This window comes from Tenrec ecaudatus, chromosome 8, assembly GCF_050624435.1.
Source record: "Tenrec ecaudatus isolate mTenEca1 chromosome 8, mTenEca1.hap1, whole genome shotgun sequence".
Taxonomy (NCBI): domain Eukaryota; kingdom Metazoa; phylum Chordata; class Mammalia; order Afrosoricida; family Tenrecidae; genus Tenrec; species Tenrec ecaudatus.
In genome coordinates, this window is record NC_134537.1 from 9,156,226 (window position 1) to 9,178,997 (window position 22,772).

Below are 22,772 nucleotides of genomic sequence, written 5' to 3' on the forward strand. Positions count from 1 at the left end.
TTTCCCTGCCATTCATTCTGATTTCTAGCATCCAAGACTGTCTGAAATTGTCTCTCGTCTGCTTTTAGCCCCTTCTAAACCAAAACATTTTTTTTAAAACCAAGACATTTTCCCTTGTCTTTCAGTAGTGATCAGTGGCAGCGTTTCATCTGCTCGCATAAAGCAAGAGAGTGTCGCCTAAGTTCTGGCGCCCGAGTTTCATATTGTAACTTTTCATTTATTAAGTGCATGAGATACAGAGACGTGTTCCTTTTTCGGTGTATATTTTATTATTTAAGAATCTGTTACAGCTTGAATAATGAGGCCTGCATGATTTTTGCCACAGGGGATCCCATGAGTTTGTCTTCATGGTCTAATTTGTCATTTTTTGAAAAAGGTTTTGCCCTGAGTGTGGTAAATAAATGATCTAATAGTAACAACGCATGCATTCAGCACATTCCAGTTGTCAGACAGCCCAGGGAGTAATTGCTCCCCTGAATAATTTCTAGGACTGTTAGAACCGCCTGACGGAGGACTGTTAGCGGCCCCCTGTAAGGGGGGAGCCAGGGCGCACGAGGGATGAGTCCCCTAGGTAAGTGGTAGGAGCAACACCGAGGCCAGAGTCCGAATCACCATTCTGTGCAGCCTCTTTCTGAACCACGTGACTGATGGGTTGTTGTGTAGGGTTTGGTGTAGACATTTCTTCTTTGGCCTTAGGAATTTTCTTATGAATGCTTGCCTACAAGGAGGTTCCCTCAACAACAACAACAACAAAAACCCAGATTCTTTTCAAAGCTATGTATTTTAATTTCTTAACAAAACATCCTTATCACCTTCAACGTACTCTCTATGACAAGACATTTTTCAAATCTGTAATTCCATTCTTGGAAACATTTTTCAAACTCATCTGTTTGGATGGCTGGCAGCACCTCCTTCGTTTTTTCCTTTACCTGTTCTATGTCATCAAATTGCTGTCTTTTTATGTCCCTCTTCATTCGTGGAAGCAAAAAGAAGTCCCATGGAGCAAGATCAGGTGAGTCAGGTGCATGGAGCAAGAGAGGCATGCCGTGTTTTGCCAAAAACTGGTGCACTGAGATGGCTGCATGAGCAGGTGCATTGTCATGGTGGCAAAACCAGTCACCCATCTGCCACAAATCAGTTCTTTGTCACACACTGTTACACCATCATTTCAGAATCTCTAAATAGAAAGCCTGATTAACAGTCTGACCTGGTGGAACGAATTCCAAATACACTACAAGTCGACATTTTCATCCATTCAGGAAGTTGACAGACGTCAGAATGAGGTTCGTCATCAATCAACATTTCACCGTATTTTAAAATGAGAAAACCACTTATACACTTGAGTGTTGCCCACACCGTTGTCCTAGTAAGCTGTGTTCAAAGTCACAACAGTTTCTGAGCAGAAAACAGAATTTCAAAGCTGCATGCTGTTCTCTTAAATTGGCCATCCCAAAAAAATGAGGTTTGAGTGAAACTGTTTTTACCCTAAAATTCACTGTGACCAGAGAGAACCTTCCCAGGGGACCCCACTCAGAAAAAGTTGCTTGATGCTCACCTAGTGGGAAGAATGCATAATATGAAGCCTCTGCCCAGTGGAACTTTTTCCCTTTTTTTTTTTTTTGTGGGGGATACCTCATCTATGTAGTACCTATTCAATTGGTACTCTCTATCCTCTGTTGCCTTTTGCTCTGCTAGGGTGGCTTCTTATTTTGTGTGTAAAGATTTCTCTCTTACATCTTTTGTTACTAACACCACTTTTAATTTAAAAGGAAGCACCCCCCACCTTCATTTCAGGTTTGTAGTCGCAAATTTTACTTGTGTTTACACTCTTAACTAATCCCGGTTTCCTTGATCTGGGTGCCTTGTTTAGCCCTGTCTTTGCCTGCTCTTTGCCTACTGATGTGCTCAGCCGCTTTGTTTTGGATGTGAGGATGATCCCATGCCAGGAGCATTTGCGGAGGGCTCCATCAGGCTGCTCCCAGGGACGAGCAAGGGAAAGCTTGGCTCTCGTGGGCTTTCTGAGCCGCACAGAAGACAGGATGGAAGAACACCTACTGTCAGCATCGCCTCTTTATCGAGGGGCTGAATGCTACTTATATTCCGACTCTTTCAATCTGTCTCATGGTATTGAGTTTTGAGAGGCTGGTTTGGGCAGCGGAAGTCTGTGTGAGAGTCTGATATGTTCGTTTTCCTGGTGCTGCTCTGAGAACGGACTTGTTTTCTGCCGGGGTCCCCACATTGTCCTAGTCAGCTGAGGAATTGGGGTCTCTCGACCTGTAAGGTCACTAATGAAACAAGCAGTTCTCAGCAGCCCACGTGCTCAGTCATTTAACCAACAAACTTCTCCAAACTAAGTATCTCCAGGAAGGAACTTTCAAGTTGCAATGAAATAATATTTACTAATCTATTAGGTTTGTTTTCTACTGGTTACCAAAGGGATACTTCGTTGACCTAGTAGTTATTCCACTCGGACAATATTTGCAGAACAGATCATTGTAAAACTTTCTACTTTAGCAAAGAAGATAAATATATGTGTAAAACTGTTTTGATGGTCACTTTAAAAAAAAACTAATGTATAAACTCATTGATCTGCAAGCAATTAGAACAGAGACCTGCAGATACTCTTTAAGACTTTTGAACATTTTACTGTTTGTCTTTCTTGTTAAGCAATAACTTGTTTACATTTTGTCACCTTACAAACAATGCTGCAAAGGACATGGCTGTTCATGTCTTCTGTGCACACGAGAGAGGGCTGCTCTGGGCTGTACACGGGGCACCAACATCATGCGATGTTGGAAGTCAGGCCATCCGGGGTAGACAGGTTTCAGCAGAGCTTCCAGACCGACAGACAGAGCAGGGAAGAGCAGCTGGTTCCAGAGAGGGATATCACGCTTGGTAAAGTTAGAGGGTCGGTGAAAGCGAGGAAGACCCTCAGTGAAATGAATCGACACCATGGCCGCGGCAATGGACTCAAACACTGGAACAATTGTGAGGACGGCGCAGGACAGAGCAGTGTCTCATTCTGTGGTACACAGGACAGCAGCACACACAGAGGGCCGTGCTCGCCCGGTTGCATTCAATTCTCATGTCGTGCACTTGTACCTATGTCCATAGCTGTGCTCCGTAACTAAGTCACCTTTTCAGAAACGCTTCTCTGTCCATTTACAGACGCGCCAAGGTCGCCCGGGTGATTGGTTTGCTGGCCTCGCACACAACTGAGCTCCAGGAAAATACACCTGTTACTGAGGTAACTCGGTTAATGACTACAGTGTTCTGAGTGCCAACACGGCGGCTCTTGATTGTGTAGTTCAGAACTTGCTGTTTTCCCGGCCCTCCGCTCATTTTCCGTGGTTGGTGGGAATAGTTATAGAGCCATAACCTCGACAGATCCCTGGGTTTCAGGCCAGCGGCTCATGTACACATCGTGAGCGGTTATTGTCAAGGAGGACCTGGCGGAGTTACGCGACTGCTGCCTGCGTGCTGTTCATTATCGTTCCAGATACTTTTGGAGGAGGTTTCTCTTTATCGATCAATTCTAATTCTTTGAAAGATACTTTGGGTTTTTGGGGAGCGTCTACGCAGCAAGTTGGGTTTCCATTTGACCCTTCTGTGCAGATTGTTTAGGGACATTAGCTACTGGTGTCACGGTGTGGCCACATTCTTTTTGTGCTCGCCTGGTTTCCCGTACTTGTATCCTGTCTGCTTGTATATTCTTAAAAAAATCATTTTATTGGAGGCTTGTACAGCTCCTATCACAATCCATCCATCCATCCATCCATCCATCCATCCATCCATCCATCCATCCATTCATCCATCCATCGTGTCAAGCACATTTGTACATATGTTGCCATCATTTTCAAAACATTTTCTTTCTACTTGAACCCTTAGTATCAGCTCCTCATTTCCCCCCTCCTCGCCGCCCCCTTCCCTCACAAACCCTTAATAATTTATAAATTATTATTTCTTTTCATGTCTTACACTAACTGCTGTCTCTCTTCACCTACTTTTCTGTTGTTCATCCCCCTGGGAGGGGGTTATATGTAGATCATTGTGATTGGTTCCCCCTCTCAACCCACACCTTCCCCTTTCCTTCCTGGTTTCTCTGCTCTCATTATTGGTCCTGAGGGGTTTATCTCTCTTGGATTCCCTGTGTTTCTAGCTCTTATCTGTACACGTGTACGTGTCTGGTCTAGCCGGATTTGTAAAGTAGGTCTTTTAAGCCACATGGGAAGATGTGTGTAGGTTACATGCAGCTACATTACCATTTAATAGAAGGGACTTGAGCATCTGTGGGCTTGGTATCTTTGGGAGCTCATGGGCCCCCACCCCATGTGAACCAAGGGAGAAACGGACAGCATCCTGTTTCTTCTTGCTGCTCTCAGAAGTCTCACAAGTCGTCACTTGTGATTTTCAAGAGTTTTCTTAGGATAATGTATCTCTGTTAACGTGGGGTTCCTGTAGCTTCTTGTATTTTAGCCTGCACCGTGTATTCAGATCTGGACAATTCTTTCTGATTATCTCCTGCTAAGTAATTTCTATGTCTTAGTTGTTGGCAGGAGGCTGTGGGATTCAGTAGTTGAAATGTTAGATTTCTTCATCGAATCCCATGCCCCCTGGTGTTTACTCTTTACTCATGAGACTTGATACGCGCAGCTATTTTGTCTTCAGTTTCAGATGTTCTGTCTCCTGTCTCTTGATGAGTGTTTCTCCGGCTTTTTCTAATCCAGTGATGTTGCTCTTCAGTATCAGCAGTTCTCACTCTCCCGGGTCCTCAGTCCCTGGCTGAGTCTCTTCTGCTCTACTTCTTCCCTGCTTTCCACCCGCTTGTTTCCTGGTGCTTTCTGAACATGGTCAATGATTTCTGTTCACTGGACTGTGTGGTCTGGACTGCACGGCTTCTGACTGATTCTCCTCTTGTGATTTTTGCATTTTACTTTGTTGTTGTTGAAGTTGGACCATTTTGTTACTTTTGTAAATGGTAATGTAATGGTCTTGGTTTTGTGGGAGAATTGTTTTGATTGGCTACTCTTGAAGCCAGTGCTTAGCTGAAAGGCTGGGGCTGCCACCCACCCCCTGTATCCACTGAGTCAGAATTTCCTCGGTGGCAGCAGCCGGAGCACTTTTTTGATGACCCCTAGAGGGCACTCGTCCTCAGGGTCCCCGCCCTCCCCCTCCCAGTGCCGATTCCGGACTTCTGATGCTTGAACTCTGGAATTTATTATGCGTGCATAGGGGATTAGCTGTTTGCAGGCAGTGACCTAAGTGATTGGTGAAGGAGAGATGAGCTGCCTTTCCCCTTGGGTGCCCCTCTTCAGGCCCCTCACGGTGCCCGGCTGGGGATTGTTTTCCCTGCTGCTCTTGTGGTTCCTCTACTGTGTGCCCATCTGCCTGATCCAGCAGCTCTGCCTCACAGCTCCTGGCCTCCTTTTGCCCCTTTCCAATTAATTGTGCTGGCCCTTTGTGGCACCCGAGAAAATCCGGCTACGGCTTCCTTAGGTCAGCACCCTTCTGCTGCTCTCCGTTTGGATCGGCACCCATGCCTGTGTCCCCCTGTGGCTGTGATGAGTGCTCGGGGAGGTTCTCACAGCAATGGGCTTCCCTTCCTGGACTCCCAGGTACCTCAGCCCCCCCCCCCCCCGCCAGAGTTATGAGAGCACAGTGCTAGCTGGCCCATGAAGGTAAATGGACCCTCTACTTACTTAGTCATCTTGTTCAATAGAAACCGAAAGTTCCAGAAACATGTGGGAGGCACTGGGTCCTCAGAAATGCAAAGGAAACCACAGTGCAGTAGCAAGACAGTCACCCGACTGGCCAGAATGACGGGGTCTCAAACTTCTGAGAGACTTCTACAATGAAAATGTATAAAACACTGCTGAAGGAGATTAAAGCACACTTTCAATAAATAGAACAGTGTTCTGTGATAATGGATTAGAAGCCTTTATAGTAAATTATGGGATCTTATAGATCATGGTCACAATTCTAATAAAAATCCCAACAGCTTTCTACACAGAAATAGAAAAATTAGTCCTTAACTTTATGTGGAATGGCAAGAGGCCCTGAATAGTTAAGACATTGTTGAATAAAATAGGTGCATTTTTATTTCCTGATGTTAAAACATACAAGGGACTTCAAGGATTTATGGGTAACTCCGTTATCTTTTAATCCCATGTTCTATGAACTTTGTGAAGCTTATATTATACAGCCACAGTAATCAAAACAGCTTTGTACTGGTATAATAATAGACACATAAATCAGTGACTAGAATTGAGAGTGTGAAAATAAAACCACATATCTATGGTCACCTGATTTTTGGCAACAGTGCTGACTATTTGATGGGGCAAAGAAGAGTTTTTTTTTTATCGTTTTATTAGGGGGTCATACAACTCCTCTCACAATCCATACACACATCAATTGTGTAAAGCACATCTGTACATTCATTGCCCTCGTCATTCTCAAAACATTTGCTCTCCACTTGCATCAGGCTCTGATGCTATCCACTTGCATCAGCCCCTGGCATCAGGTCCTCATTTTTTCCTCTCCCTCCCAACTCCCCCCTCCCTCATGAACCCTTGATAATTTATAAATTATTATTTTTGCCATATCTTGCCTGTCCGACGTCTCCCTTCACCCACTTTTCTGTTGTCCGTCCCCCAGGGAGGAGGTCACATGTAGATCCTTGCAATCGGTTCCCTCTTTCCAACCCACCCTCCCTCTATGCTCCCAGTATCGCCAATCAATGCTGTTAGGAATAGTGTATTCCTATCTGCATAAAAACAGAACAGGGTACATGCTTCACACCACAGACAAAAATCCATTCAAAATGGGTTAGCAGCCTAAAGGCGAAAGCTCAGCCCATAAAATGAAGTTTGAACAGTGCTATTGGCCCTTAGTAGTTCCCTCAGATCAAGGAGGGTTGTACAGTCATCACCACCATTGGTTTTAGAACATTTTATTCTTCCTTGTTCTCACTGTTATTCATGCAGTTATTTTTCAATCGTGGCAAGAGAACACACAACGAGACATTCTCAACTTGAACACCTTCTCCGTGTGTAACTCCATGCCCTTGACCATCCTCTGTGTAGTGCAGCATCAGCGACATCCTTTTCCAGATGGTTCCACCACCAACGGCATCCACACACACCCATGTCCCTCAGGACCAGTCCTCCCTCCACCTCCCGCGGCCACCACACGCCACGTGTACTTCCTCTTTTGAGTTTCCTGATAGAACTTAGTTTCTCCCAGGAATGTCATGGTTTATGTGTCTACATAGAAGGGCAGCGCAGTTGGCGCCCCCTTTTGCCCGTGAATTATCTAATACAAACACAAGCAGCAAAAGCCAGAGTCAACGAGACCTCATGCAAACGAACAGCCGGCTCATCAGAGGACTCTACCAGAAATGGGAAACGGGCACGCTGTCAGCTCGGGGTCATCCTTTTGGAAACCATACAGGCGAAGGAATCGACTAACCCCAGACCTCCCACAGCGCGGCGAGACAAAAGATAGCCAGCCAGTCATAAACCGGGCAACGGTCCTGAACAGCCCTTCGCCAAAGAGGCGATCGCAGTGACCACCAAACGCACAGAAGATGCTCACACGTCAGTAGCCATCAGAGATGCAGATCAACCCCCCCACAGGCGTCCAGTTTGCTCCCACTGGAAGAGCTGAGGTTCACAAACAATTGCTCCACGCTCCCCCCAAAATAAACAAAACAAGTGGCGAGAATGTGGGGAAACCGGAGCCTTTGCCTGATGATGGTAAGGAATGCAAAATGACGCAGCCGTGGACGAGAGTAGTGTGTCAGCTAGTCCACAAACTGAGCATCTATCTCCCCGCGATCAAACACTTCTAGGAATCTTCCCCGACAGGCTGGAAAGCAGGCCCTCCGAGACTTGGTCATCTCATCACTCTTGGAAGAGGGGAGACAGCAGCTCAGTGCCGAAGAGCCCCACGCTGGGGCCCCACGCCCTGTCGCAGGGTGCAGACGACAGCCCGGGATAAAAGAGGGTAAGGCGCCTCAGAAGGGACTGACCCAGATCCCGAAAACCCAGTAGGCAGAGCCGGGGGAGAAGAGAGGCCAGGAGAAACCCACCGCCACCCAACGAGCAGGGAAGGGGCAGCAGAGGAGTGGCCTGGCAGAAGCAGACGGGCACACCCGGTGAAGCATTCAGTTCACGAGCCCAGCGCTTCTTTCCACAACATCAACTGAGACCAAAGGTCCGCACTGGCTGACGTAGCGATGAGAAACCAAGGGTGCACGGCGAGTCGAGGGCTGGAAAGGGGAGCAACCGGAATACAAGTAGCGAAAGCCAACACACTGTGAAAAAAATAAACCAACTTCACTGAACAATTGGTGTAGGAATTGTCACCCCCCCAAGTCCCAGGCTGCGGACTTGATTCCAGCTCATCGCAGCCGCATTGCGGGTTTTGAAGGCTGCAGGTCCACAGGGCCGCCAGCCTCCTTGCTCTCTCACTCAGTGTCTGCTGGGTTTGAACCACCGACTCTGGTTGTCAGCAGCCAGCACCTCCCAGCACTCACCAGGGCTCCTCAGACATTGCCACATGGCACCTGACTTGCTACATACACTTTTGCCCGGAGTAAGAGGACATTTAAACACAGGCAGGTCTGTAATGTCTGTGATGGGAGGCAGGTCAGTACTCTCTAGAGGAATCCTGACCCGAAGGGGGTACTGACCCAGAAGATCAAAATCTCATGGACTCTTTTTGAAAGCCATGGAGGCCGGGGGAACCCTGGGCACTTTTGTCCTTAGATAATCTTTAATCCTCAGTCTAAAATCTCCCCTGAATGTAAAAGCAAAATCTAGCCCATATTACCACTACTGCTCTTTTGAGAACTACATATAAGGGATGAAACCGGTAAGAGCAACTCACAAGGGCCGTGAGTTGATGTTCATGGTCCAGGGGAACGACCTGCTCCATAATGGGAGGGGGAGAATGCCCGCCCAACTCCCAGAAGGCCCTCAGCATCACTAAACTGCACGTAGAGAAGCGGCAGCGATGTCAGTTCTCTGCATATTAGCAACAAAAAGCATCACCCCTTAGCGGCTCCGGTACTTCAGGCCTTGGGGATACAGAGCGGATTCGAATGAACTTTGGTGCAGGAGTGTCACCTTTGACACGGGCTGCAGTCTCTCCCGAGCAGTTTGGTTTCTCAGAGAAACCAGTAATTGAGGAGGGGACGTTTCTCATGAAGGAAAACAAGATCAGTAGAGAAGAGCATGATCTGTAAGGAATTAAGGAACCTCGGGCACTGGACCTATTAGCTGTTAAGACCTGCAGTGATGGATGTGAACGTTCTACTGCCTGGATCGGACTTAAGATGCCCTGAACCCGATGGTCAGTCTTAACACCCTATTCGTGAGATGGCCAGAGTCCTGCCTCCTGATGTGGTGTGAGAGGAAGCTCACAGCACCATCTGCCAAGTAGTGTTCCCCCCAACACCGACTCTTGAGCATCTAGACCGAATTACCACTTGATAGGAAACACAGTGAATTAAGACTCACTCACTCACTCACTCACTCACTCACTCACTCACTCACTCACTCACTCACTCACTCCAAAGCTTCACCGTGTTGGTGAAAGGACTGAGCAGCCACTGGCGGGGATGTGTGTCCAGTCTGACTGGAAAAATGAGCACGACTGTGCCTGTGCATGACTTCCTACATGCATGACTTAGAGCATCAAAGACGACCGGTGGGCGTGGCAGGCAGGCCCATGTCCCCAACCTGTAGGTTTAGTGTTGTTCTCTGTCGCACATATTTCTAGGGTGGCTTGGCACTTCTAGAGTGGCACTTGCCCCTGGTGCTTCCTCCGGCTGCATTCGCTGGCTGGTGCGCCTCTCTGCAGAGACCACAATCCGTGTCCTCTCACAGTGCTGCTCCCGTCCCACTGGTCACTGCCTTTTGCAAACACGGTGCCTCCTGGTGCTGCCTCGATTTTCCGGGCTCTTGTTTCTGTTGTACCCACACTGTTACCTCCATGAGTGTCTGCAGTGTTTTCTCTCTTTTTAAAATCATTTTACTGGGGGCTCGTACAGCTCTTATCACAGTCCATCCATCCATCCATCCATCCATCCATCCATCCATCCATCCATCCATCCATCCATCCATGGAGTCAAGCATATTTGTACATAGGTTGCTGTCATCATTCTCAAAACATTTGCTTTCTACGTGAGCCCTTGGTATCAGCTCATTTCCCGCCTCCCTCCCTCATGGACCCTTGATCTTTTTATACCTTTTTTCTTTTCACGTCTTACACTGACTGCTGTCTCCCTTCACCCACTTTTCTGTGTCCGACTCCTTGGGAGGGGGTTATATGTTGATCATTATGATCGGTTCCACCTTCCCCTTCCCTCCTGGTGTTGCTACTCTCCTTATTGGTCCTGAGGGATTTATCTGTCCTGGATTCACCTGTGTTGTGAGCTCTGATCTGTACCTGTGTATCTGCTGTGGTCTAGCCAGATTTGTAAGGCAGAATTGGGATCATCATAGTGGGAGGGGGAAGGAAGATTTAAGAACTAGAGGAAAGTTGTAGCTCATCTCTTCCTGTGACCTTTCTGTAAGGGGATGTCTAGTTGTGTAAAGATGGGCTTTGGGTCTCCACTCTGTGCTTCCCATCATTGATATGATTTTTTGTTCTGGGTCCTTGATGCCTGATACCCGATCCCATCGATCCCTCATGATCACCCAGGCTGGTCTGCTTCTTCCATCTGCACTTTGTTGCTTCTCAGCTAGATGACCGCTTGTTTATTTTCAAGCCTTTCAGACCACAGATGCTATATCCGGGCACCATCAGCTTTCTTCACCACATTTGCTGTGCACCCATTTTGTCTTCAGCAGTTGTGTCAGGGAAGGGGAGCATCATGGAACTCTGGGTTATTAGAACAAAGTGTTCTTGTGTGGAGGGAGGAATTGAGTAGAGGACCAATGTCTGTCTGCTACCTTAATGTTAAACCTATAAATATATATATACATAGAGCTATTTCCCTATCGTTATATATTAATTCATTTACATATGTACATGCCTGTATTTGTCTATGAATGTCCTTTGCCTCCTAGTTCTTTCCTCTATTTCCCACTATCATGTTCATCCTTCATTTGGGTTTCAGTAATTCCTCCCAGCTACGTTGCCCTTGATCAAGCCCCACCAGGCATCCTATGCCCTCCTCACCATTGATTTTAGATCACTTGTTGTTCCTGTCACTCTGGGTTTGTTGACACCCTCCTTCCTTTCCCTGCCCCCCATGTCTGTCCAGAACTGTTGGTCTCATTTTTCTCCTCCGGATTGTTTTTTCCACCTACCTTTTCTAGATAGACATGCAGAGACAATAATAAGCACAAAAACAAGATGGAGCAAAACAAAACAACAAAAGAAAACAAAACGACAACAAAAAACCAACGGCAAAAGAAAGAAAAGTCTGTAAATAGTTCAAGGTTTGCTTGTTGACCTTTAGGAATGTTTTCCGGTCCAGTCTTATGGGAGCCACACCCTGGCTTCCAAGTCTATTTTTGGCATTCCCCGGGGACTTCATTGTTTCACTCTCCTTGCTGCTCTGTTGCACGCACTTAGTGCTTCGCCTGGATGTGGTGTGGTCAGATCAGGCACAGTTCCCACACTGTGCCTCCCGTGTTGTCTCTCATAGCGTTGTGGGTCAGTGAGGGACATCGGGTCTTGTGGTGGGTCCGGCCCTGTGGTCCTCTCTGTGCGTTGGCTGCACCAGGAATATCGTTCTTGGGCGGGTGGGCCAGGGTGTGTTCTTCTCTCTCTCATTTCCTCTTAGCTTGCGCCTGTGTTTTCTTAATGTAACATGCAACAATCTGGGGAAGTGCCGACTGCTCATGTGGGAAAAATGAAGGAATAAGTTGTGTTGTTGAGCTATTTGACTCTGCACTGAGCATCCTACATGGTGAAGTAAGTTCTGTGGAATAATCAGTGCATACCATGGTGTGGAACTTTTGCCCTTTGTTGTGTCATCTTTTAATACTGTTTCCGCATTTATTATTACTCAGTTACTTAAATATTAATTTTTGCTGTGAGCAGTGGCTGTGATAGTTGACCTGGCCACCAGGGGTCACTCAAACACTGGAAACAAAGTTTTCCAAGTTGAATTTTTTCTCTGACTTAATGTTTGTATAAGGAACACTGCTTTTGGCCATTCAACCCAGCTGTGGCTCTGCCACTCTTGCTTCTGCAAAGATGCCAGTCTTTTAAGAAGCACTAATAAATCATTTTATTGGGGTCGCTTACAGGTCTTATAATAATCCATACATCAGTTATATCAAGCCTAGTTGTTCGTATGTTGCCACCATTCATTTTCAAAACAGTTTCTTTCTACTTGAGCCTTTGGTATCAGCTCCTGTTTTTTGTCTCCTGCACTCTCCCACCCTCGTGACCCCTTGATAAATTCTACATTATTATTATTTTCATATCTTTCACCACCTGCTGTCTCCCTTCACCCATGTTTCTGTTGTTCTTCCTCTTCAGGGGTGGGGGTGGGGGGTCATATGTTGATCATTGCAATCGGTTCCCATCTCCCCGCTCCCTTCCCCTTAGTCCTAAGGGGTTTATCTATCCTGGATTCTGTGTGTAGAGAGCTCTTTTCTGTGCCAGTGTACATGCGCCGGTCTGGCCGGATTTGTAAGGTAGAACTGGGGTCATGATAGTGGGGGAGGGGGAGCATTTAAGAACTAGAGCAATGTTCTGAATTTCAGCAGTGCCATACTGCACCCTGGCTGGCTTTGTCCCTTCCTTGTGACCCCTCTGTGAGGGGATGTCCAACTGTCTACAGCTGGGCTTTGGGTCTCCTTTCCCACCCCTTTCTTTGCATCAAAATGGTTGATTGTTTGGGGCTTCTGATGCCTGATACCTGATCCCGTGGACACCTCGTGCTCACACACGCTGGTGTGCCTCTTCCATGTGGGCTTTGTTGCTTCCCCGATAGATGGACGCGTGTTTAAGTTCAAGCCTTTAAAACTCCAGATCTGTGTCTTCTAGTAGCTGGGCACCACCTGCTTTCTTCACCAGCTCGGTGTGGGGCAGTCCTCCTTCGAAGGAAGACTCACATCACAGCCACATTGAAGTTCTGAATGAAGCTTAGTCAAAAGATTGGTGTCGTCATTTCCGTGCATTTCGCAGTTTTTGCTTTGTGAAATGCAGTGTGATTCCGTTGTCCACTATCACCATTTGAGTTGAAAGAAAATAAGGCACCAACTGGCCAGAAAAATGCATAGCCCGCAGTCTGCACTCACTGGAGCCCCCACGTGGTGGAAACGGGTAGTGGTGTTGACTGGGTGAGCCATGCCTCACAAGAAACCTTGCCGGCGACTTCTGAAAAAGCAGACACTGAACATTTTATCAGGGAAATACTTTTTTTCTTTTTAAAATTATTTTATTGGGGGCTTGTACAACTCTTATCACAATCCATCCATACATCCATCCAATGTGTCAAGCACATTTGTACATTTGTTGCCATCATCATTCTCAAAACATTTTCTTTCTACTTGGAAAAAAATTATAAAAGTAAAAATTTGGGGGAAATTCAAAACATATAACAATAGAGAGACTAAGATAATGAAGTATCATCACGCCCAACAATCATTTACACTTGGCTCATCTTTATTGTTGGTCTCTCTCTGCTGAGGCGTTCTCAAAGAAAATCCCATCTATCTTACCATTTTACACATAAATACATTAGCATGCATCTCTAGTGGGTAGGGATACAAACCACAACACCCTTTATCCCACTTAACAAGTGTTCACAAGGAGCCCTGGTGGCAGAATGGTTACACTGCTCACCAGAAGGCCAGCAGTTCAAACCCACCAGCCGCTCTTTGGGAGAAAGGCGAGGCTTTCTACTCTCGTGAAGAGTTGCAGCCTGGGAAACTCACAGGGGCAGATTTACCCTGTCCTGTCATGGTCTTCTGTCATCTCTCTGCTGTACACTGCTGGGTCAGTGTCGCGCCTTGAGTCGATTCAGGTGTGTGTGTGTGTGTGTGTGTGTGTGTGTGTGTGTGTGTGTACACGAGGGTGGGCAGGAGCTGTATCTTTCCTGTTGTGTCACAGGGAAAGGCACACAGTGTTTGGTGCCCCTCTTGGTGGTGGTAAGACTGATCACAGGATTCAGGTGTTGCCTGTCTCACCGCTATGAAGTTTCCCTCGCCGTCTCCTTGCCATCTCTGTGATCCAGGTGTGATCATTGCCTTCATGCACTGGTCCTTTAGGGCACTGAAAAATGGGAATTTTTCATTTTATGATTCCTTTTGCATATATGGCTGGAGTTTTTTTTTTACAAAGAACATTCCCCGATCAGCCCTTTGGGTGTCCTGGAATATAGTTTAGAAAAGGCAAGATAACTACTTGATTTTCCTTCCTTCCTAAACCAATTTTTAGAATCACAAATTGATGTCTTGCCTCTCAAGAGGTGTCCAATGAGATTTTTGTGGGGATTAAGGATTTATTCATTTGTATATGTGTATTTCATGTCTTTGTGTCCTTTGCAGTCATGAATGTTTTCTTTAAATCATTTTATTAGGGGCTCATACAACTCTGATCACAATCCATACACACATCAATTGTGTAAAGCACATTGGTACATTCGTTACCCTCATCATTCTCAAAACATTTGCTCTCCACTTAAACCCTTGGCATCAGAATCATGATTGTTTCTGATGTTTGCTTTGTGTGGTCTCTGCCCACGGGAATCCTTTCAGATTTGTGCTTCTCTCTTTCCGACTCAGCCCGGGCATCGTCCCACAGGACTCTCACTTGCTGCGACCAGGGGACTTCTCAGGCCTGTCCTGGGCATTTCTGTTTCTAGTCCGAGAATCATTTCTGCAGTGGCTCTTGTCTGCCTTTGCTTGGAGGTGGTATTTAGAGAACATAATCTGGAAATGGGTGTTCATGTGTGTTAGACAGGGTTCTCTAGAGAGACAAAACCAGATTGCTAATAATTATATATATATTTATACAGATAGATATATAGCACAAGAAATGAACAGTTAAATTAGATACAGATAGATATATAATTCAAAAATGAACAGTTAAATCATAAAGCAATACAATTGGCTCAGTGCAACTCACTTCTGTGAGAGAGTTGTGAGACACTGGCAGTCCTTCAAGTCTTGAGGGCCACCAGGTAGTCCTCTATAGAGAAAGCAAGGGAGGCTATCCCAGCACAGGCAGCCAACAGCCAAGGCAGGTCACCAACTGTCAGCCAGGTCACCAACTGTCAGTCCTCAGCTTCGGATATGTAAATTTCATTCATGTGGTCTTAAAGGGACCACAACTTACAGCGACACAGTCCACAGGCTTGGCATCCCACAGGTGGTGTAGCCTGTAAATTGAGGCACAGAACAAGCAAGGCAGCGCACACTGGTCCGATGATCAAAGAGCGAGAGACAAGAGAGGCGAGGCTCACGAGCCACTTATCTCGCCGCCCTTCAATTAATCCAATTGGAATGCATTAGAAAATAATGCCCAAGCCCTGTGTCCAGATGCCACCAAGGAGCCCTTCTTACAAGACAACCTTGAGCTGACATTGCCATCATTTTTGATCATTGAGTTTTCTTCTCTTGTAGATGGTGTCACCCTCTTCCCACCCCTGCTCGGTCAGCTCTCCATTACAGAATTTCTATTTCTTTCGGTGGGTGGGGTGGGGTGGCTTTTACAGCTCTTATATCAATCCGTGCATCAATGGTAACAAAACACATTTGTACATATGTTGCCATCATTACTTTCAAAACATTTTCTTTCTACTTGGTCTGAGCTCCTCTTTTTACCCCTTCTCCTTCCCCCACACCAGAATTTGTTCATTTGTCTTTCTCTTTCAATTAGCACGTGAAAAGGAGGACTAGGGGGTTCAAGTCTGCTGCTGTGATTTCATTTTTCAAGGCCAAGTCAGAAATGCGGAGTCCAATGGAATATAAAATTAATACAAACAAAATAGACCATGGATTTACAAAAAAAAGGAAGCCAAGGCTTATATTGTTCCCTAACTAGGTTTGGAGCACTGAAAATGGTGCCCAAGGAAGAAGAAGCCTGAGCAAAGTGTTATCAATAGGAATTCCCTTTTGATTTGAGATTGTGGAATGCGTTCAGTTTTCAGTGTCGGGGAAGTACCAAACAGGATCTGTGGTCTGTTTCCTATTTGGAGCAGTTGGGTAGTGCTGAAGAAACGGTCACCTTGCCCTAATAGAACCCTGACCGTCATAGCAAATGCCAACTGAAATTGATATTGAACTATACGACCATTATCATTAACACTTAGCAGTTCTCATGTGTATTCACCGCAGCGTTGTAATCCAGTGACTCGAGGGTTGAGGCACATTTGACCTTTTATCATCTGATAATTACCTGAAGGAGCCCTGGTGACATATTGGCGATCAGCTAGGCTGCTAACTGCAAGGTTGGCAGTTCGAGACCACCAGCTGCTCCAGAAATCTACAAGGGTAATTCTACCCTGTCCACTAGGTTGCTATGAGTTGAAAATGAGTTGATGGCAGTGAGTGAGTGACCTACCTGAATATGTATGTTACGGATTAAACCTTTGCCTGTGGCCACAGTCCCGTTTGTGAATGGGTGCTTCTTGTTTTGACAGTGAGGCAAGGGTAAGTATGCTGTATATACGTGAGGATACGCTGACCCGGACATCCACCGAAGCACCTGATGTTCCCACAAAAACTGCTTTAGAAATGTGCTGAAAACCGGCTTATACTCGAGTATACACAGCATATGTATTCAGCTGAGATAAAATACAGGCTTGGTAAAGCACAAAGATACCAGGAGGCTATTCCAGAAAGACACGGACGCTAATGACCTGACCAGTGAACTGGAAAATATCCATATTTGACCCCACTGTGCCCATTCCAAAGAAAGCGGAGCCAACAGAATGTGGACAGGCTGCTATCAGAAGGATCTTGACAGAAAGTATGGAACACTAGGAAGATGTTTACCTGTGTTTTTTCGAGTGTATGAAGGCAGTTGGTGTGGTGCTGTGTTCACAGATCACACGGGGAGACTGGGATTTCCAGAGCTCGCTCATGAGCTCATGCCCCACTGAACGCAACCAAAGAAGCAGGTGTTGCAGCAGAACCAGGGCACACGCACTCTGCGGGTTACAATCAGGAAATGCGCGTGTCAGTGTTGTGCCTCTCCACCACCCTCGTCAATCTGCATGCTGCACAAAGAATCTGAAAAGCTGGATGATGTGAGCCAGAATATGACTTCAGCTTTTCGTATGAATCATCCCTCAACAAAGAACAAAAATCCTCACAGCCGGACCCATGAAGAGCGTCATGAAAACGCAGGAAATACGGAGGATTTCATTAAGCTTGAGCCCACCCTCCCTTCCCTGGGAAGTGCAATCCAGAAATCAAACCCCGTGCTGTGTTAGACACATCTGCCCCCTGAGACCTCTTTAAAGTGTTAGAAGGCGGAGATGTCAGTCAGAGGGCTAAGGTGCACCTAACCGAACGAAGACTTGACTTGGCACATTTAGTGACCTTGTGTGCATGCGGGGTCTGGGCAGTGAATAAGGGAGAGTGAAGAAGAAGTGGTGTTGATGGAGAATACCGAATATCCATGGGTGGCCAGAAACATGAACCAATCCGTCCTGGAAGAAGGATAGCTAGATATGATGATGAGACTGACTATCATAGCTATTTTGGACATGTTCTCCAGTGGAGCCATGTGGTAATTACATCATCTGGTGTCAATTTGAGACTTATGAGTGAGGGGGTGGAGTTTAGCCTGTCAATCAGGTCACAGCTTGATGACCTCATTTGGAAGCATGAAGGAGATAATTAGCTCGCTGGAGGCAGGACACAATTACTCCCTGCGAGACATTACTGACGATGAGCCTGATGGAGGAGCCATGTGGAGACCCACGCCAATGCTGAGATGCTTCTACTGCCACTGGATCCACAAGTCTTCCCATCCCCTGGCCCATGAACTTCCTGCATTTGGCATCATTGCATGTGTTGCATGAGTCTGAAGAGGAACTTATAGCCCAGTATCAGACATATGGGCTAATATCGGACTTAGGGACTTGATCTGAACCGGGCTGGGATGTTTTCCCAATAGTTAATTGCTCTTGTGTATAAAGCTCTCTCTTATACTCATACAAGTGTCCATGCATTTGTTTCTCTAGTCCAACCGGACAAACACAGGCCAGTTCTGGAGCAGGACTTCCTGGTTGATAAAGCAGAGGGGCAGTGAAACATGGAGGCTTCTCCGTGAGACGGCTCAACACCCCAGGGCCCCAGCAATGGGCTCCCACATGGCCGGGGTGACGAGGGTGGCGCAGGGCCAGGCAGGGTTTCCTTCTGCTGGATGCAGGGCCCCTGTGGGCTGGAAGCAACACAGAAACACTGGGAAACCTCGCAGGAAGCCCACCTCCACATAGTAAACGGATCTCTGAATCGGAAGGGGATTTCTTATTCCTCATGAAATGTCCAGTTGGCATTTTCAGATGCCATCGCACCTGTGTGCCCACCTCTCCACCCTCCTTGGTCTTTGTCATTTATGTGCTGTGCTTGTTCGGTATGCTCAGAGCCTCTCTTTCCAATGTTAATATTTCATTCATGTAATTTTTATGAAAACAGAGATACCATCGCAGAGGATGAGATATCTGTTGAGTGCGGTTGAATGCTATCCAGAGTTGGCTTTTGCATGCGAGGGCTGTGAGCCTGCCCTGGCAGCACCGCAATCGATTCTCTGGTGTCGGTGTGTTTACAAGGCACTGAGCACCAAAGCAATCGCTGTGTGCTCAGGGCAGTCCGGACAGTCTTCTCTCTTTAAGGGTCTACAGCATTCAAATGTTCTGAATTTTCCATGCTGCCGACTGACACCGAATGCCAGTGGATTATAAAACGGGGAAAATGGATCCTTAATGGTAACTTAGTGAGGCAGAAAGCCAGGTCTGAGTTTGAATCGACTCTTGAGTCTGACTTTTATTTTTTCATTGACTTGTTTTTCTTGTGGTTTGGAGGAAAGTGGTTAGGACAAATTAGTTTTTCCTTCAACAGTTGACTCATGCTTTGTTTCCTAACAGTTGCAATTCCTTGAGTGTAATAACACTCTTCTAGCTTCCTTCCAGGGTTTCTGTTCATTGTTCCTTCTGAGGTTCACTTGTGGGAAAGTGCCGCCCTTTTGCTCTCTGAGGATTGATTATTCTGGGGAGTACTTGTCTCCCCAGGGTTACAGTTCACTTTTAGAGGCCCGTCTGTTAGTTGACTTCCAGGCGATCCCTGCGGTCTGGTTCAGTTCCAGGTTTCAGGGGTGGGTAAGGATCATAGTTTCAGGGGTTCTTCTAATCTTTATCAGATCAGTAAGTCTGGTCTTTCCCCCTACATTTTTCTCCCGTTCTCTCCAGGACCTTTTGTGGTCCTCATCAGAGTGGTTGGTAGTAGCTGCTGGGCACCATCTATGTCTTCTGCTCTCAGGGCAGCGGATGCTGTGGTTTGTGTGTTCATCAGTCATCTGGACTAATTGTTTCATTGAATGCTTGATTTTCCTTCAGTCTACTTTCTTTCACACACAGCATATCTTAACCAGCAGGGTTTCTGTCTGTTGGGCACAGGGTGGCTGGGATTCGGAACAGGGTGGCTGGGAGTTGGAACTGGCTGTGCAGCAGCCAACCACAGGGGCGTCATTTTATTGGAAGGAAAGCAGACAGAAATAAGCCATTCTGTATGCAGTGGGGTAGCAGACCTTCTTGTCCAGCTTCAGCAAAGGGGAGAGTTTCCGGTCACCATCTGCCTCAGTCCACAACCAGGCCCTAGAAGGTGGAGGTCAGACACATCTCCACCCTTCTACCTTTTTACCGATTCTGATACCTGCTTGCCCCGTCCCCAGCACTGCTTCTTGGCTGGGCTCACTGACCCCTTGCCATGCCTCCGTGTCTTGTCTCTCAAACCGGGACAGTAACAGTTTCGTCACAGGACCTGTGATGGTAGTTTTGTAAACAGAGGAGGTCCTGGCAGTGCATGGGTCAGGCATTCGACAGGCAACTGCAAGGTCAGTGGTTCAAGCCCACCAGGGGGTCGGTGGGAGAAAGCTAAGGCTGTATGCTCCTGTAAAGGTGGGCAGTCTGGGAAACTCTGTTTGGGGCTGCCGTGACTCTGCGTCGACCGCTGGCAGTGGGCTCCTGTCTGCGAGTTTCCCCTGCAGATACTTTCTCTTCCATAGGAGAGAGTTGTTGCTGTTTCCTCTTCAGCAGTTAGACTTGTCGTTTGGAAACCATTTGGGAAAGTTCATACAAGTGGAAAGCAGTTTTTGTCGAGCATCTTGCCTTTTACATCCTGATGAAACATGGAGAGAAACACACTCAAACATATATGTATTTTTTTCTCTCTCTCTTTTCAGGCAATTACTCTCTTAACGGAATTAATTAGAGAAAACTTCAGGAACAGCAAACTGAAGCAGTGTCTCCTACCAGCCCTCGGGGAGCTCATCTATCTAGTAGCCTCCCAGGTGAGCCTGTCTGATGGCCTCTGTTGCCGCCTGACTCACAAGTAGGAATACCTGATGTAAGTTAGGAGACCTTGAACTTCTGGGGGGATAGATAGGGTCAGTCAGTCTCTCTCCACTCCTGTCTTTCTCCGTGTCACTCTGTCTACCTGTCTTTCTTCCTCTTATTCCCTTGCTCCCGGAGACTCGCTTCCTTCTGGGTATCAGAAACTCTCAGGACTTACTTTAAACAATCGGCCCCACAGGACCTCCATCTCTGATTCTGTGAAGCAAGAGGGAGCCCTTGTCTCGCCAGTATAAAAGTTCCTTAACCGTGTGAGATACGAGTTCGTGCAAACTGTGGTTTGTTTCTCAAAGTGGCCGTAGGGACGTGTGGCTGTTAATGTTTGAACGTTTCGTTTCTGAAGCGTCAATGTAAAAGTGGAGATTTACTCCAGCAGAGAAGAGACATTACCTCGAATGTTTCTAAAAGAATATCGATAAATGATGTGTTCTGTATCTAATGCCATCCTGTCTGAACATTTCAAATAGCTACTGGTGTTTTTTAAGCCAATCAAAAGTTTTCTTATAGGGTATTTTCTGTTGTCATTTCTAGAACTTGCTTAAATAATCTATAACTGCAGTGTTCTTAGTATCTAAATTAAACTTACTTTTTGGACAACTGTCATTTAAAGGCAACTGTTTTCATGGTTATTAAGCGTTAATGTTATCAGCAATGTAGCTTCATAATTAGTACTGCTGACTAATAGAGCAAATCTTTCTTACTTATTTTTCAGATATGGTTCGACTCTTTCTAGGGAGCCCCATGTCAGAATGCATCTTAGAATCTGTTTATCTAATTATGTGAAATACCTGCTTAAAAAATAGTTTAAAGAAAGTGACATTGACTATGTTCATCAATTTGAAGAAAATTGATCTTTTTATGATTTTGAGTCTTTCAATACATGTTTGGAATTGTACTGAATATGTTTATCAATCGGGAACTTACCGATATCTCCAGGATCTCCAGTTGGGTCCTCCAGTTAAAGACAAATGGAGTCGCTCTCCAAAGATTTGATTTACAAGCACTTTGAAGCTACTTTATTCTGCTTATAAAACTGTTGTGCATCTTTAGGATTTCTTCTCTGGAGACTTTATAATTTGAAGTGACAACACATTCATTTACTAGGCTGGAAATCTAGGAAGAAAGGAAGGTAGACAGGGAAAAGTCTCCCTCCTGTTCTGCCTTCCGTTGGCTTACTTTTCCCCAGAAGTATTACTATAATTACTATTTGGCTTATATTCAGAGAGTTTGTTTCATAAACAAACAGAAATGTACATTCTTACCTTGCCTCATTTTTTTTTGCAGTAGGCAACAACGGATGGCTTTCACTTAATGATCGTGTTACAGGGAGAGAACTCCTAATGAGTGGATATAGCTTCTCCTTTCCTGCATTCCTCCCTCTGCCTGTCTTTTCTTTCATTTTCATCTCAAGAGCCTCATTTTGGTGTTCACTGTGTGTCAGTTTTCGAGAAAATTAGTTTCCTGGCAGTTCCTCGAGGTTGGGCCTGGAGAGAGTAATTCTTCTGTATACTGAGCCTGGATCCTGCTCCACAGCCCTGACACCAGGGCATATGTTTTCTGTTCTGTACACTGAGCTTGGATCCTGCTCCATGGCCCTGACAGCAGGGCGTATGTTTTTTTTTCTGTACACTGAACCTGGATCCTGCCTCATGCCCTTGACAGCAGGGCGTATGTTTTCTTTTCTGTACACTTAGCCTGGATCCTGCCCCACGGCCCTGACAGCAGAGCATCTATTTTCTATTCTGTACACTGAGCCTGGATCCTGCCCCACAGCTCTGACATCAGGGCGTATGTTTTCTTTTCTGTACACTGAGCCTGGATCTTGCCTCACTGGCCCGGCAGCAGGACATGTTTTCTATTCTGTATACTGAGCCTGGATCCTGCCCCATGCCCCTGACAGCAGGGCGTAAGTTTTCTTTCCTGTACACTGAGCCTGGATCCTGCCTCACGGGCCCGACAGCAGGGCATATGTTTTCTATTCTGTGTACTGAGCCTGCATCCTGCCCCATGCCCCTGGCAGCAGGGCGTATGTTTTCTAAATTTTGCCAGTCTTCAAGGTGCAAGCCAGCTCTGTTTAACCCTCTGTGCATACATTTGTCTGAGAGTCATTTTTATTATTTGTTTTCTTGCTAGAGCTTGGAAGCCTTTGGGAACGTCAACAACGGAAGCTTCAGTTAGTTGTATCCAGAGTAGCTGGGCACCTTATCTGCTATCTTGCCTGGCA

At 46.3% G+C, this 22,772-nt stretch overlaps 1 protein-coding gene across 5 annotated transcripts in view; it reads left to right on the top strand.

Moving 5' to 3' along the window:
• Positions 1-22,772, top strand: part of ULK4 (unc-51 like kinase 4) — a 600,065-nt gene that overhangs the window by 54,914 nt on the left and 522,379 nt on the right. For all 5 annotated transcript variants that reach the window (XM_075556008.1, XM_075556007.1, XM_075556009.1 and 2 more), the window contains 2 exons: positions 3,169-3,247; positions 20,380-20,487. In XM_075556008.1, coding sequence (XP_075412123.1) covers positions 3,169-3,247; positions 20,380-20,487 — 187 coding nt within the window. The remainder of the gene's footprint in view (positions 1-3,168; positions 3,248-20,379; positions 20,488-22,772) is intronic.